At 51.9% G+C, this 13099-nt stretch overlaps 1 protein-coding gene across 4 annotated transcripts in view; it reads left to right on the top strand.

The window, feature by feature from the left end:
- The first annotated feature begins 3336 nt into the window (after positions 1–3336).
- The window catches only part of OTOF (otoferlin), a 92415-nt gene continuing 82652 nt past the window's right edge, over positions 3337–13099 (top strand). For all 4 annotated transcript variants that reach the window (XM_049652444.1, XM_049652443.1, XM_049652442.1 and 1 more), the window contains exon 1: positions 3337–3522. In XM_049652444.1, the coding sequence (XP_049508401.1) occupies positions 3444–3522 (79 nt within the window). In that variant the 5' untranslated portion in view covers positions 3337–3443. The remainder of the gene's footprint in view (positions 3523–13099) is intronic.

The raw sequence follows: 13099 nt of genomic DNA on the forward strand, positions 1-13099 counted from the left end.
TCTGCCCCCTGCAAGACTTGCTGACCCGGCCTGGAGCGTCCTCGCTTTGGAGACAGAGCAGAAAGCAGCAGCCCCACCGTGGCTGTGCTCCAGGAGTCCGAGGGGCTGCAGGGAGCCCAGGAGCCAGCGACACCCCCCCCCGCCCCCCCCCCCCCCCCCCGTTCCTCAAGGGGAGTTGTCTTCATTAATCTCTCATCTCTCCCTGGGCACTTCCCTCTCACCTCGTCTTGTCCCTCAAACTACTCTACACGAGTGGTTTACAAGTAAGGGGCAAAAAGCAAATGGTGGAAAGGTCTGGGGGTGTGATTCCCACCTGTCCCGGGACCCAAGTTCAGTTGGGGTAATTGTGCCACAGAGCAAACTTGCCAAAGGCCCCGGTGAGGCCTTCTCGTAACAGTGCCCCCCTCCTGTAGCTGGTGCCCCCAGGTCCGGTTTCTCCAGCGATCCTCCTCCCGGCCGGAGTCTGTAACTGGGGCATGAGAGTGGTGACGGCCTCCAAGGCGACATGCTCTGCGACTTGGGGCCAGACCTGCCTCCCCAGCTCCCCGTGCAGCAGCCCTCATATCAGCAAGAACCCTCTGCGGCTTACCCTTGGCCTTCACGGTTCCATCCAATCCTGTCTACGAGAAGTGTTTTCTTCACAGCTTGATTCTGTAAACGGCAGTTGATGAAGACCACAGACACTAATGAGCTCGCAGGATGCTTTTGCAAGCGGAATTCTCAAATGGCTTTCTCTGGCAGATGACAATGGAGTTGGGGGAGAGGGGGTGCACAGGCCTTCCAAGAAGTGCAAGAAGCAGGAAAACGGTGGCCTGGGGAGGAAAAGGAACTGAAGGGGAGTGAGTGCTCGTAACCAGGTGGAATTCTGTGCCCGCCCGTCAAACTGCGGTCAGATCTGTGTATGTCTAAATCCCCCCTGCAGAATATGAGCAATAATGAGAAAGTTATAAAAAAAAACAAAACTACAACAACAACCCTCAGGTCAGGTGTGCTATACTCTAGGAAGGTGTTCCCCTGGCCCAGGTCGAGTGCCCACTGTGTCCCCCATTATAATTTGCCAGCCGACTGTGCCCATGAACCTGGCACTCTTGTGTTGCCTGTGTTCCAGTCTGTCTCTTCTGCTTAAGGCTGGAAACTGGATCACATTCGCCTTGGAATCCCCAGCACCTGTTACTGGAAGGAGTTAGTGTATGCTTGTTGAATAAATTTTATACTAAGAGTTCCAGAAATGGATAATGGTCAGGAGAGAGGAAATTTAAAAAGTAAGATCTGGCTTAGGTTTCAGAAGGTCAGCTGGGTCCGCCAAAGGGATGCCATGTGTTGGCAGAATGGAATTACTACCCTTTTATCGATATAGAAACTGAGGTTGGGCTGAGCTCAATGCCTTGTTTAGGGCGAGTTCATGGGCTTTTCTCTAAAGGTACACAGACCTCATGAAATTCACCCCCTACAGGAGAGAACCACCCAAGGGCCTAAGGAGGAGATGGAGGGGTTTTTTTTTTTTTCCTCTCAAGTGCCACCAAGCCTTATGAACAAAGGTCACCTAATAACCTTATTTATAGAACATGCTAGTTAATTTTTTTTTTAAAAGAGACATTAAACTTGCCTGGTTTAAAAATGTTTTGGGACATTCATGCGTATTGAACAAATACAGTATGCTAAAATACTCTTTGCTTCAACATGGTTAAGTAAAAGTGAGAGAGAAGAACAGGAATTGGAGAAGCAAAGGGAGAAAAGAAAATAGAAGATAAATTTAAAAAGAAAAAGGAGGCAATGTGGCAAGGAAACATCTAGAAGGAGGCTCTTGTGACATGCTGCGGGCCACTGGACTGTAGAATTCCCACAGAGTAACCTCTGATTAGCATGCTGTGAAAAATTTAGTATTTCCTTTTTGAACCTTCAGACTCTGTTCCCTCCAGGTCGCCAAGCTCGCCCCCATCCTGTCCACCTGCACTGGGCATCTAACTATACACAGGACTCTGTGCGAGGCTCTGGGGTTGCAAAGATGTAGGACACCAGGGTGTCCCCACGGTGAGGATGAAGCAGTGAGAGGAGAGGGGCAGGGGCAGCACCCCAGCCTGGGTGGGGGTGGGGACAGAGACTTTCAGGAATGGGAACCAGTTGGGCTGAGTCCCCGCCAGAAGGCAGCGGTGGGGTGGGGGCATACCTTACAGAGCAAGCAGCAAGGTCAAGGGTGCAGATGGTCCTGCAAAGGCCCCAGGTTCGGGGATCCTGGTCCCCAGGGTCCCTTTCTCTATAAGCACCTCCCGGGGTATGTTGCTGGAAGAGAGGGCAGTTCTTTTTGGTCCTTGGAAATTCTGCCAGATATCCCTTCCCCACTGCCCTCCCCCCCCCAACCCCAGCAGCTAATGGGCTACAAGTCCTAACGGTTCTGCTCCAGTGAGGCTCACCGGCCCGGCCTTCTCCATCCCCAGGCCCCAGGATGGGGCTGGGTTAGTGTCCTGGACCTTAAGCATCGCCCTTCGTGGAACATAAGCCTCTGAGGCTTTCATAGCTGGGCATCTCCGGTCACGCTCAGCCTGGCTTCCGAGCACGCCATCTTCCCAGATCCGGGGGTCCCAAAGCAGGAGGCCAGGACCCTGCCTCTTGGGGGTACAATCTCTGTGAGAGCAGGTGGAGGCAGAACGTTCCCTTTTTCTCTTAGGACTCTCTTTTCTGACAGCAGCCACCGGGCACAGCCTTAACGTTGTCTGATAGATGCTGACTTTCCAGCTGGGGGACCCTGAGTTGGGATTTCTAGACGGCACAGTGGGACCCAGTGAGGCCTGGCCCATCCAGGCTCCCTGAGCCTCACGGACGCCCGCAGCCCTGGTGGCCAACTTGACTGGGGGGACTGAATCACCACCAAACACCAGTGCGCCAGCCCAGCTTCCTGTGCACGCAGACGGTGGAGCTCCTTCTCCCCCGCAGGGGTACGCGCCCCTGGCCCCCGCCCCCCGCCTTCCACACACACGCCCATCCGTGCCCATCTGCCCACTCCTGGGGCCAGAGCTTGCCTAGCAGGGCGCAGCAGAGCCCTGCTGAGAGGCGGGCAGGAGCCTCTGCTCCAGGAGCTGGGAAAAGACATCTGAAGCTGGGCAGGGCTTTATCTGGGAGCAGGCGGCTGCTGAATAATGAATTCTGACTCTGAGCCTGCGCTCCCAGGCTGCACGCAGGGTGCACAACACACACACACACACACACACACACTCACACGCTGGGCTGACAACTTGGAGGGGCGGGGGCTGGCAGGGCTGTGAGTCTCTGTGATCGCTGGAAGGAGCAGCTCGCTGTCTCGGTTGCCTTGGTCTCTGTGGGCAGCATCAGAGGGGGCGCAGGAGGAGGCGGCGAGGGAGGGAGGGAGGCGTGTGAGCCGAGCTGCACCAGGCTCTCTTCTTCTCCAGCTGCTCCCGCCTGGCAGCGCCCAGGCTCTACACACCAGCATGGCCCTGTTTGTCCACCTCAAGACGGTTTCGGAGCTTCGGGGCAGGGGCGACCGGATCGCCAAAGTGACTTTCCGAGGTAGGGAACCCCTGGTCTGAGAGGGTCCCCAGCTCTGCGCTGATGGGGATGAGGCAGGGCAGGGAAGATGGGTGGGAAAAGAAGTCCTAGGAGGGTTGGGGTGATGAGGCTTTTCATGGGCAGCTATCTGCTCCCGGCCCGGCTGGCCGTTGTGATTTCCTGAAAATCAGGGTGCCCTGTGTTTCCATGTCTGCATCTGTGTGTCCCTCGCTGCACTTGCCAATGTGGATGTGCCTGGCGGGGTGCAGGGTCCTCTGCCTGCGGGGGTGTCCTGGGGAGGTGGAAGTAAGGACCCCATCTCCGAGCTCAGGGGGATCCTGTGAGCCCCACTGGCTTCCCCTGTCAATTCTCTTCTTATCCTCCTCCTTTCTCGTGCATCCAGCAACCATTTACTGTGGTCTGTGTGCCAAGGCCGGGGGCTGAGCATGACCCAGGCCCTGCCCTTGAGAAGCCCACATCCAGTGGGACACAAGAACCAGGGAGCAGACAAGTAGGACAGGTGTGTGATATGATGAAGATGGGGACAAGTACAACACTTGAGCCACAGAAGCAGTGCCCCAATCCAGGCTGGGGCAGGATGGTCCAGGAAGGCTTCCTGGAAGAGGTAGCCCCTTGGCTGAAACCCGAGGGACCAGCAGGAGGGAGCAAGGCGAGGAGGTGAGGGCAAAGCAGGAGCAGGAGACAGGATGCTCATGGCTGGGGGAGGAAGGAACTAGAACATGGAACAGGGGAGAGACCGAGGACCCATGAGGCTGGAGCCCAGACCGAGTGCAGAAGCTGAGGTGGGAGAGGCCTGCGGAAGCAAGGAGGCAAGGCTGCCTTCACCCTGAGGACGGTGGGCAGCCCCTGAAGGTTTAAGTAGAAAAAGTAAGGCCAGGGTTACCTGTGCCACCCACCTTTGCTTCCCAGCCCTGGGGCCGGGGCATCTCTGGTGGCCTTTGGCCAGAGGCCAGAGCCCTGCTCACCAGACACGGCCCTTCCTCCCAGAGAGGGGGTGAGATTGGGGGTGGGACAGGAGCTGAGAGAACCCCACCAGATTAAAGAGCAAAGTGAGCATCGGGGCCCAGGCAGGACGCACATCCACACCTGGGTTAGGAGGGAAAGGAGTGACCAGGGGCAGCAGCCCCGGTGCCCGCATCACCCCTCAGTTGGGCTGGCTCCGGCAGGAGGTCCGCGTTGTCCACTCTGTAGCCTGTTGTGCACAGAATCGGGAGGGGGGCAAGGGATCGCAGTGTCCCTGCTGGCAGGTGCGAGAGGAAGGGCCGGTAGGCTGCCTGTTGCTTCCCACACCAGCCCAAGGATGGCTTTGTCTGCAGCACCCTGGATCTCTGTGTGCCACCTGCTGGCTTTAGAAAAAGCAAGTGTGTCCTTTCATCTGTGAAACGTGTCCCTGTGTTCCACAGACAGCACAGTATTTGGCTGTTTCGCTACAGATGGCTATGCTGTTCGGGCCCCGTCAGGACAGTCCCTGGCTGCGCAAACCAGTCCCGTTGGCAGGCAGAGACACCAAGGCCCAGTTGTAGAGAGATCCGCACGGCATCAGTGGAGGGACTGAGACGTCTCACCCCCGGCCCTGGTTGCTCAATCCTGCAAGCCCCTTTACCTCTTCCTGGTCAGCTGGGGGTGAGCACCCTACCTATCTGATGCCCACCTTTTTCTTTGAGCAGTAGGGCCGGCCCTCCAGCCTCAACTGACCACACAGGAATTTGCCTCTCTGCAACCTGTGCCCTCTGGACTGAGTGGAGAGATCCACTTCCACGCTCTGTACCTGCAGCAGGTGGCCAGAGACGGAGCTCTGGGGAAGGAGCTGGGCAGCAGGAATAGGCAGATGACAAGGAGATTTCCAGAAAGAGTCCTTTATAACAACCAGATATGTCTCAGCCATTCTTCTGCTGCAGCCAGCCATTGACAACCATAGATACTTTAAAAGACCAACACTAACAACAATTCAGAGGAACCGGCCCAATCTAGAATGTTCCACAGCACCTCCTGGCATAGGCAACCACTGGTGTCCAGGCAAACAGCTGCAGGGGGAAATGAGAAACCGGAGAAAAGCCACAGGGAGATGTTGGCCCCGAGTTCCCCTAATCCCTTGAGTGAAGTTCAAAGTTTGGGTGAGGGAACCCTAGAGAATTGTGTCTATCGGCAGTGACCCTGGTAGACCAGATGACCTGGCTGAAATATAGCTTGATTTTCTGTGCTGTGCCACCCAGGAGCCCTATGGGGCTATGGTGGAGAAAGCTCTAGATATGGAATCAGAAGCCCTGGGTCGTACCTAGATTCTGCCACTCCCTTCGCCTCTTTGATCCTCAGTTTCCCCATCTTAAAAATGGGCATGTTGATAATATCAACCTCACCAGGTTGCTTCTGTGAAACAACAGGTGTTGGAAGAATTTAAGGAAGGAGCATTCAGATGACTGATATGTCTGTGAGGCGCCCATTCTAGTGCTGCTTGGGGCAGCTACGGGATCCTGAGTCCTCTCTTCTCCAGCCCGATTTCCTTCTTCTGTTGCCCAGAGCAGGAGAGAGGGCACATTGTGAGATACAAAGAGGAGAGGAGAGCCCATCTGAGGGCTTCCCGACCTGTGCCAGGAGCAAGCAAACTGGGTGTGGCCCCTGCTCCGTAGGGACCCCCTGGCTAAGATGATCCAGGCCCGGAGCAGACCGCCCCTGAGACCCCTGTTCCCATGTGGCCGCTGGGCAAGCACCAGCTGTGTCCCTGGCCATCCCTCTGTCCCTGCCACTGGGTCAGCTGGCCGTCCCACCCTCAAGCTCACACAGTGCTCACCACTCAGCCCTGTCTCCAGCTCTTAGCTTTTACTACCCCAACGGCGGCTCCTAACATGATCCTGCCCTTACTCATTAATTCGCTGGCCGTCCTGATATCTGTGGACAAGCCTAGGACCCCGGAGGTGAAGACACAGCCCCTGCCTGCCGGAGTTACAGTCCATTGGGTCAGACAGAAGACACCAGAAAGCTTGGCCCCCGGTCCCAGTGGTGCACGCAGACCCCAGAGTCCCAGAGCCTTGGCCTCCCATGAACAAGATGAGACAATGGTCCCAATTTAACTCAGAGGACTGCAGCCAGAATCAGGAGTGCCTAGAAAGGAACCATTTTGATGGCAGGTGGCTACTCAAAGAGAAACAGTATTCACCTGGGGTTTGTCCTTTTTCAACTGCTAAAATAGTTCTTGGCACCCATCAGAACCAGGGGACACAGGACGGGAGGGTCTCTACATCCCTGGTAGACCAGATGACCTGGTGCCCAGTACTAGTCCAACCTTGTGCCCAGTACTCAGCCCATCCAAACCTGGGGAAATGGTGACAGACTGCCTGGGACAAGTCCCTGAGCTTTCTGTCCAAGACACCGGGTTTGGGGATTGGATGTGTGAGATGGGTGCTGTCTGGGGGCTGGGTCTGATCTCCACTTAATTCACCAGAACTGGTGATAAAGGTCTGCTTTATCAAGGCTTCCCCCTCGGCCCAGAGACTTCTCTCTCCTCCTCTCCCCCCCCCCACTGTATTCCTGTAACTCTGAATTTCCTGCGATTCCCCAAAGATACAAGCCCAGTATATCTCCAGACCTTGAGACATTCATTTCTTTTGCCCGAAATGGCTCCCGCCCTCCCTCTTGAAGACTCCCATTGATTCTATCCACCCTTCAAGACCCAGCTCACATGTCACCTCTTCTGTGAAGCCTTCCCCCTCCCTTGTGGTACTGTGTGCATACACCTGCCACAGCTCAACTAGGGCACTTGGTATTCTGGAAACCGCCCCAGTTCTAGATGCTGCACCCGTGTCTGAGCACCTTTAAGACAGGGGTCCCACCTGAGCTAGCCTAACTGAGCCCCATGCTAAGCACTGGGTCCCACCACCCAAATGAGTATGAAACAGCCCCTGTCTTTGAGTATTCACTCACTAGTGGGTTGTCAATCTTCCACAGTGGCACTGCCATTCTTGGGTTCAATGTCCCCAAATGTGAGCCCCCCACCCCCACCCCAGCTTTCTATCCAAGGGATAGGAAGAGGCCTCAGAAGCTATGAACCAAGAACCCTCCATTGATGTCCCAGGCCAGAGGGGCTTTGGGGACCCCAGAGGGAGGCTGACCTCATTCTCTAGCAAACACTGGGGAGTCCGGCTCCAGCCCACGGGTCAGATGTCAAAGGGCCGCACATGGCCCCCGCCCCTTACAGACCGTGCTCTCTCTAAACACTGCTGCCTACAACACATGGTACAGGGTGGGGCTTAAAAGGCAAACCAGGGTCTCCTTGTTGGATAGAGGAGCAGAAGCGTGTGCAGACATAATGGGGAAATGTTGTCCTCAGGAGGACCAAGGCGCTCCTCGCTGTGGGACAGGAAGTGCAGCCTGTTCAGGGGATAGCAGCTTACTTGGAGCACATCCGGAGATGCAGAAGGAAGCTTGAGGGAGGGTCCTGGCTGGAGGCAAAGACTTTCTGGGTGAGGGACTGACCAGAGGCCAGAGGAAGGAAATCCCAGTTAAGTGCACTGACTGGGAAGCCACAGGTTCGGCTGGAGCAGAGGGTGCAGGAAAGTGGACGGGGAGGGAGATAAATCAGGATCCTTGGGGCCAGGTGAGTGACAGCGTGCTGGGAGGGGGTGGGGCCCCGGCCTAGGCACTGGGGACAAGGTGGCCTGGCTGTAGGGACCACCTGGACTCCAAATTAGATTTTTCCCCATTAAAATGGAGGAGGTCTCCCTCTTTGAGAATAAATACGACTTCTCTCTGGAGACTTCTCTGCTACCCCTGGTGAAGGAGGCAGGGTACCTCAGTGCCCCCAGGCCTAGGAGCCACTCCCAGGATGCCTGGGCCTATATGTGCACTCTGGCCCAGCCCCGTGCCTCCTCTCTGGGAGGCTGTGGGATAGGTGTTTCCCCCCACGAGGGGGTGGGCATTGCCCCCGCTGAAGGGGACAATTGGAGGGGACCTTCAGGACAGCCTCTGCGGTCCACGGCTGGCTGTGGACCCAGCTCGTGCTTTTGCTATGCCTCCCACATCCTCCATCGTACCCAGCACACACAGGCCCCTCACCACCTGGGGGTGGGGACAGATCTCCTCTGTCTAAATTCCAGGTGGCAAATGTCCTCCCCCTCCCACCCAGAGCAAGCCAATGTAGGCAGAGTGCACTGAACATTCCCCAGGCTTCTCCCGCTTTGATGAGTGTGTTTTCATGATATGGAAATGACCATTAAATTGTCTTCTGCTGCAAAGACCCTCAGCAAAAATGCTGCTGGAAATGCGCTCAAGAATCGATCTGCAAATAATTCCCCTGAACTGTACGTCTTCCTTGGCTCTCTGATCCACCCTTATTCATAACATAAATGCTACATCTCTCCCACCGATTCCCGTGGCTGTGTTTGGTCCCTTTTTTATTATTAACTTTTTATAATGGAAAGTCTCAAATACATGCAAGAGCTGGGAATGTAGCGCCTCGGCCCCCAAGCTCTCCCCGCACAGTCTTAACAACCATCAACTCCTGGCCAATCCGGTTCTGTTTGTTCTCTTTCCCACTCCCACACCCCACATTATTTGGAAGCAAAGACCAAACACCACACCATTTCATCTGTAAATATTCAGTACATAGTTTGAAAAGACAAAGACTCGATCTTTTTTAACCCACAGATTACATCTTTCCTAAAAAGGAATAATTTCTTAATATTATCAAATTTCTAATTGTCTCATCGATGTCATAATTTTTTCCAGTTCATTAACAGCTACTTTTTTTTAAAGTTTATTTTGAGAGGGGGGGGTGCGTAGAGAGAGACTGAGAGAGAGAATCCCAAGCAGGCTCCTCACTGTCAGTGCAGAGCCGGACATGAGGCTCAGGGCTCGAACTCTCGGAACCGTGAGATCATGTCCTGAGCCGAAATCAAGAGTCGGATGCTCAACTGACTGAGCCACCCAGGCATCCCTGAAAGCTACATTCTAACGTGTTTGGTAAATCAAGTATTTTATCATTCATTCACTCATTCTGTCATTCATCCAGAGGATCATATTGGGTGAGGGCCAGCTATGTGCCAAGTGTGATTCTAGACAGTGGGGTGATGGCAATAAATTAGAAAAACGTGGTCCCCGCCCTCCAGGCAAAGACAAGTCATGGCACAGGTCACCATGAGCAGCATGATGAGTATTCTGGAAAGGGAGGTACAGGTGCAAGGCAGCATGAGGCAAGGGAAGCCTACTCAGACCAGGAGTTCCGGACAAAACCTACAAAGGATCCCGTTCCGGGCAGAAGGGCTAATATCAGTCCAGATGTGACGGTGTGGATCCTTGTCGAGGGTTGAGGGAGCTGGGAGTGTTTGCTGGGGGTGGGGTGGGAGTGGCATGGTGGGGAGGCTGGGGGCAAACACAGTCTTCAGTATCACACTGTGCAGTTTAAACTTCCGCTTTGTAAGTGAATGGGAGTCGATGATGCTTTTAGCAGGAGAATGGGATGGGGACATCTGGTTTTGAAAGGACATTCGGGATGCCAGGACCCCAGGCCGGGAGCCTCAGGGAGGAACCTGGGGCAGTGGTACAGATGGTGGGTGGTGCAGGAGGCTGTGGGTCTGGAGAGAAGCCATGACATTGGTTCGGAGAAGGAGTAGTGAGTTGGTAGTGAGCAAGAGGGCAGGGCGAGGGTGGCTCTGGATTCCGTACTTGGGTACCTGGATGAACAGTGAAGCCACTGATGGAGCAGGGTAGCATGGAAGGAAGAGCGGGTTTGGGGGCAGGGGGCACAGAGAGGAATAGACTTGCCTGTCAGCCATTCTAGTGAAAATGCCCTCCAGGAAGCCAGAAATCCGATTTAGTACAGTGAGTGCCCAGAAGGCGGATAGAGCCCAGTGGTGTGGGAACCCAGGGGGTACGTTGAAGGTCAAGAGAGGGTGAAATATGCTTGAGTCCTTACAGGGCTGCTTTGGGGTCAAGTGAAAAAGGTGATATACACGAAAGGCTCTACACGCTGTAGGGTTTATGCAAATACAAGGATTCTGCTCTCTGTCCCGGGCTGTCCGAATGCTTCTCACACTGCCAGTTCCAGGAGGGTCTCCTGAGACGGAGAGTGTCATGTGATCATTTTTTACCTTCAGTCCTTGTCTACTTCCTGCCTGGACTGATCCACCCTCGAGATACTGGCTCAACTGTCTTTGTTTCTACTTTTTATTTTTTTTTCTCCCCAAAGCAGAAGGGCTCATTGGCTTAGTTGGGAATCAATTTCCACTCGCTTGCTTTACTTTTTTTTAAGCCAAGGTTTAAGATAAAATTGTGACCGTAGCTTTAACAATATTTCTACCCCATCTAAGAATGTGAAAAGTCACTCTCCCACCGGGCTTTATTATATGCCCAGTGCCTGGCACAGAGCGGGTACTCTGTGCAGTTTGTGGATCACTAGGACCGCAAGCTCCTCTAATCTGGCACGGTAATGGGGGAACCTAAGACCTGGCAGTTGCTGAGTGCGTGGCTGGCACTGTTCTAGGCTTGAAGGGAAACACCACCCTCTCTTTGCCTCGGTGCCTGGGTCTGAATAATAAGAACTGGGGCCATCAGTTAGTTACACGGCAAAGTGAGAGTTCGAGGGAGCACCTACAAGGAAGTATAGGCTTAAGCTGGGCCAGAGAAATGGGGTTTATTATCCCTGACCTGTTCCTGCCTCTCTGATGAATCTCTGACACAAGGCTGAGTTTCTGCTGTGTGTACCTGGGTGTTAATAGGATGGGGCAGGGGGAAATACACGAGTGAAGGTGGAAATTATATTTGAATAAGATTCGTGGAAAGTAAAGCGTTGGAAGTAGCTGGAGCCTCCATCTGGCTGAGAAATGGGAGAAAGAGAAGAGACAACTTTCCCCTGCCGGAAACCCAGGGACTGCATAACCCAAATCTGGCTCGCCGAGTTGCTGGTGATTTTAAGAGAGCACATTATTTACGGAACACAGTTGAGAGAAAAGTGTTATTACAGGAGATAATTACAAACAACCAGACAAGATCATTAGGGATATAGAACATTGGACAATACCATCAACCGCCTTGACCTAATTGGCGTTTCTAGGACATTTTGCCCCAAACTGAAAGATACACATTCTTCTCAAATGCACATGGAACATTCATCAAGATAGACCATATGCTGGGTGATTAAATAAGTCTCAATATATCGCAAAAGACTGACATCCCACAAAGCATGTTCTCTGACCCTAATGGGATTCACTTAGAAATTAATAACGATAGGGGATGTTAAAAAGCTCCAAATAATTGGAAATTAAACAATACCTTTCTAAATAACCTATGGTCAAAGAAGTAAACCAAAGAGAAATTATAAGACATTTCCAGCTGAGTGATAAAGAAAATACAACATGTCAACATTTATAGTCTTAAATACCTATGGCAGAAAAGAAAAAAGTCCAACATCAATGGTCTAGGTTTCTGCCTTAAGAAGCTGCTGAAAGAAGATCAAATTAAACCCAAGTCTTAAAAACATCATGATAATTGAAATAAGCCAGACACAAAAGACCACATATCAAATGAATCCATTTAGTGTACTTGAAATACCCTGAATAGACAAACCCATAACAACAGAAAGTAAGTGAGTTGTTGCCAGGGACTGGGGCTAGAGAATGGGGAATGACGGCTAATGAGTGTGGGCTTTCTTTTGGGGGGCACGATATTCTGGAATTAGATCATGGTAAATGTTGTACAACTTTGTAAATGTACCCAAATCACTGAATTGTACACTCGAAGTGGGTGAATTGTATGGTTTGTGAATTAGATTTCAATAAATAGAAATAAATACAACCTAAAAAAATATTAAATCCAAGAGAATTTAAAAAAGGAAATGAAAAAGCCAACAAAGCTGAAAGTTGACTCTTTGAAAACAAATAGGTAAATTGTAGCAAGAATGATCAAGAAAAAACCCCAAGAAAACACAAATTACCAATATTAGGAATGAAAAAAGGGGTATCATTTTATTAAAAAGAAAATAGGAAAATACCACGAATAACTGTATCTCAATAAGTGTCCATAACTCAGATTAAATGGACAAATCCCTTGAAAAAAACACTTGCCAAACTGACACATAGTTCAGGATCTATTAAAAACATAAAATTTAAAATAAAAATGATGGCGATTGTGATGGTACACTGCTTTCCCATAAAGAATGCTTTAGGTCTAGATAGAATTCACTGGTGAATTCTAGAAAATATTTAAGGAAGAAATAATACTAATCTTACACAACTTCTCGATAATAGAGAAGGAAGAACACTTTGTAACTCATTTTATGATACCAAACCCTGATAAAGACCTTATACAAAAAGAATATTAGAGCCCAATATCCCTCATGAACAAGGATGTAAAATCCCTAACAAAATATTAGTCAGTTGAGTAGCCATCCACGAAAGGGATGACACATCATGACAAGTGAATTTTATCCCAGGGATACAAGGTTTGTTTAAAATGAGAAAGCTAATCAGTTTCTGGGTGTCCTCAGTCGGTTGAGTGTCCGACCTCAGGTCAGGTCATGATCTTGCGATTTGTGAGTTCAAGCCCCGCGTCAGGCTCTGTGCTGACAGCTCACAGTCTAGAATCTGCT

This window comes from Panthera uncia (assembly GCF_023721935.1).
Source record: "Panthera uncia isolate 11264 chromosome A3 unlocalized genomic scaffold, Puncia_PCG_1.0 HiC_scaffold_12, whole genome shotgun sequence".
In the NCBI taxonomy this organism is placed as follows: domain Eukaryota; kingdom Metazoa; phylum Chordata; class Mammalia; order Carnivora; family Felidae; genus Panthera; species Panthera uncia.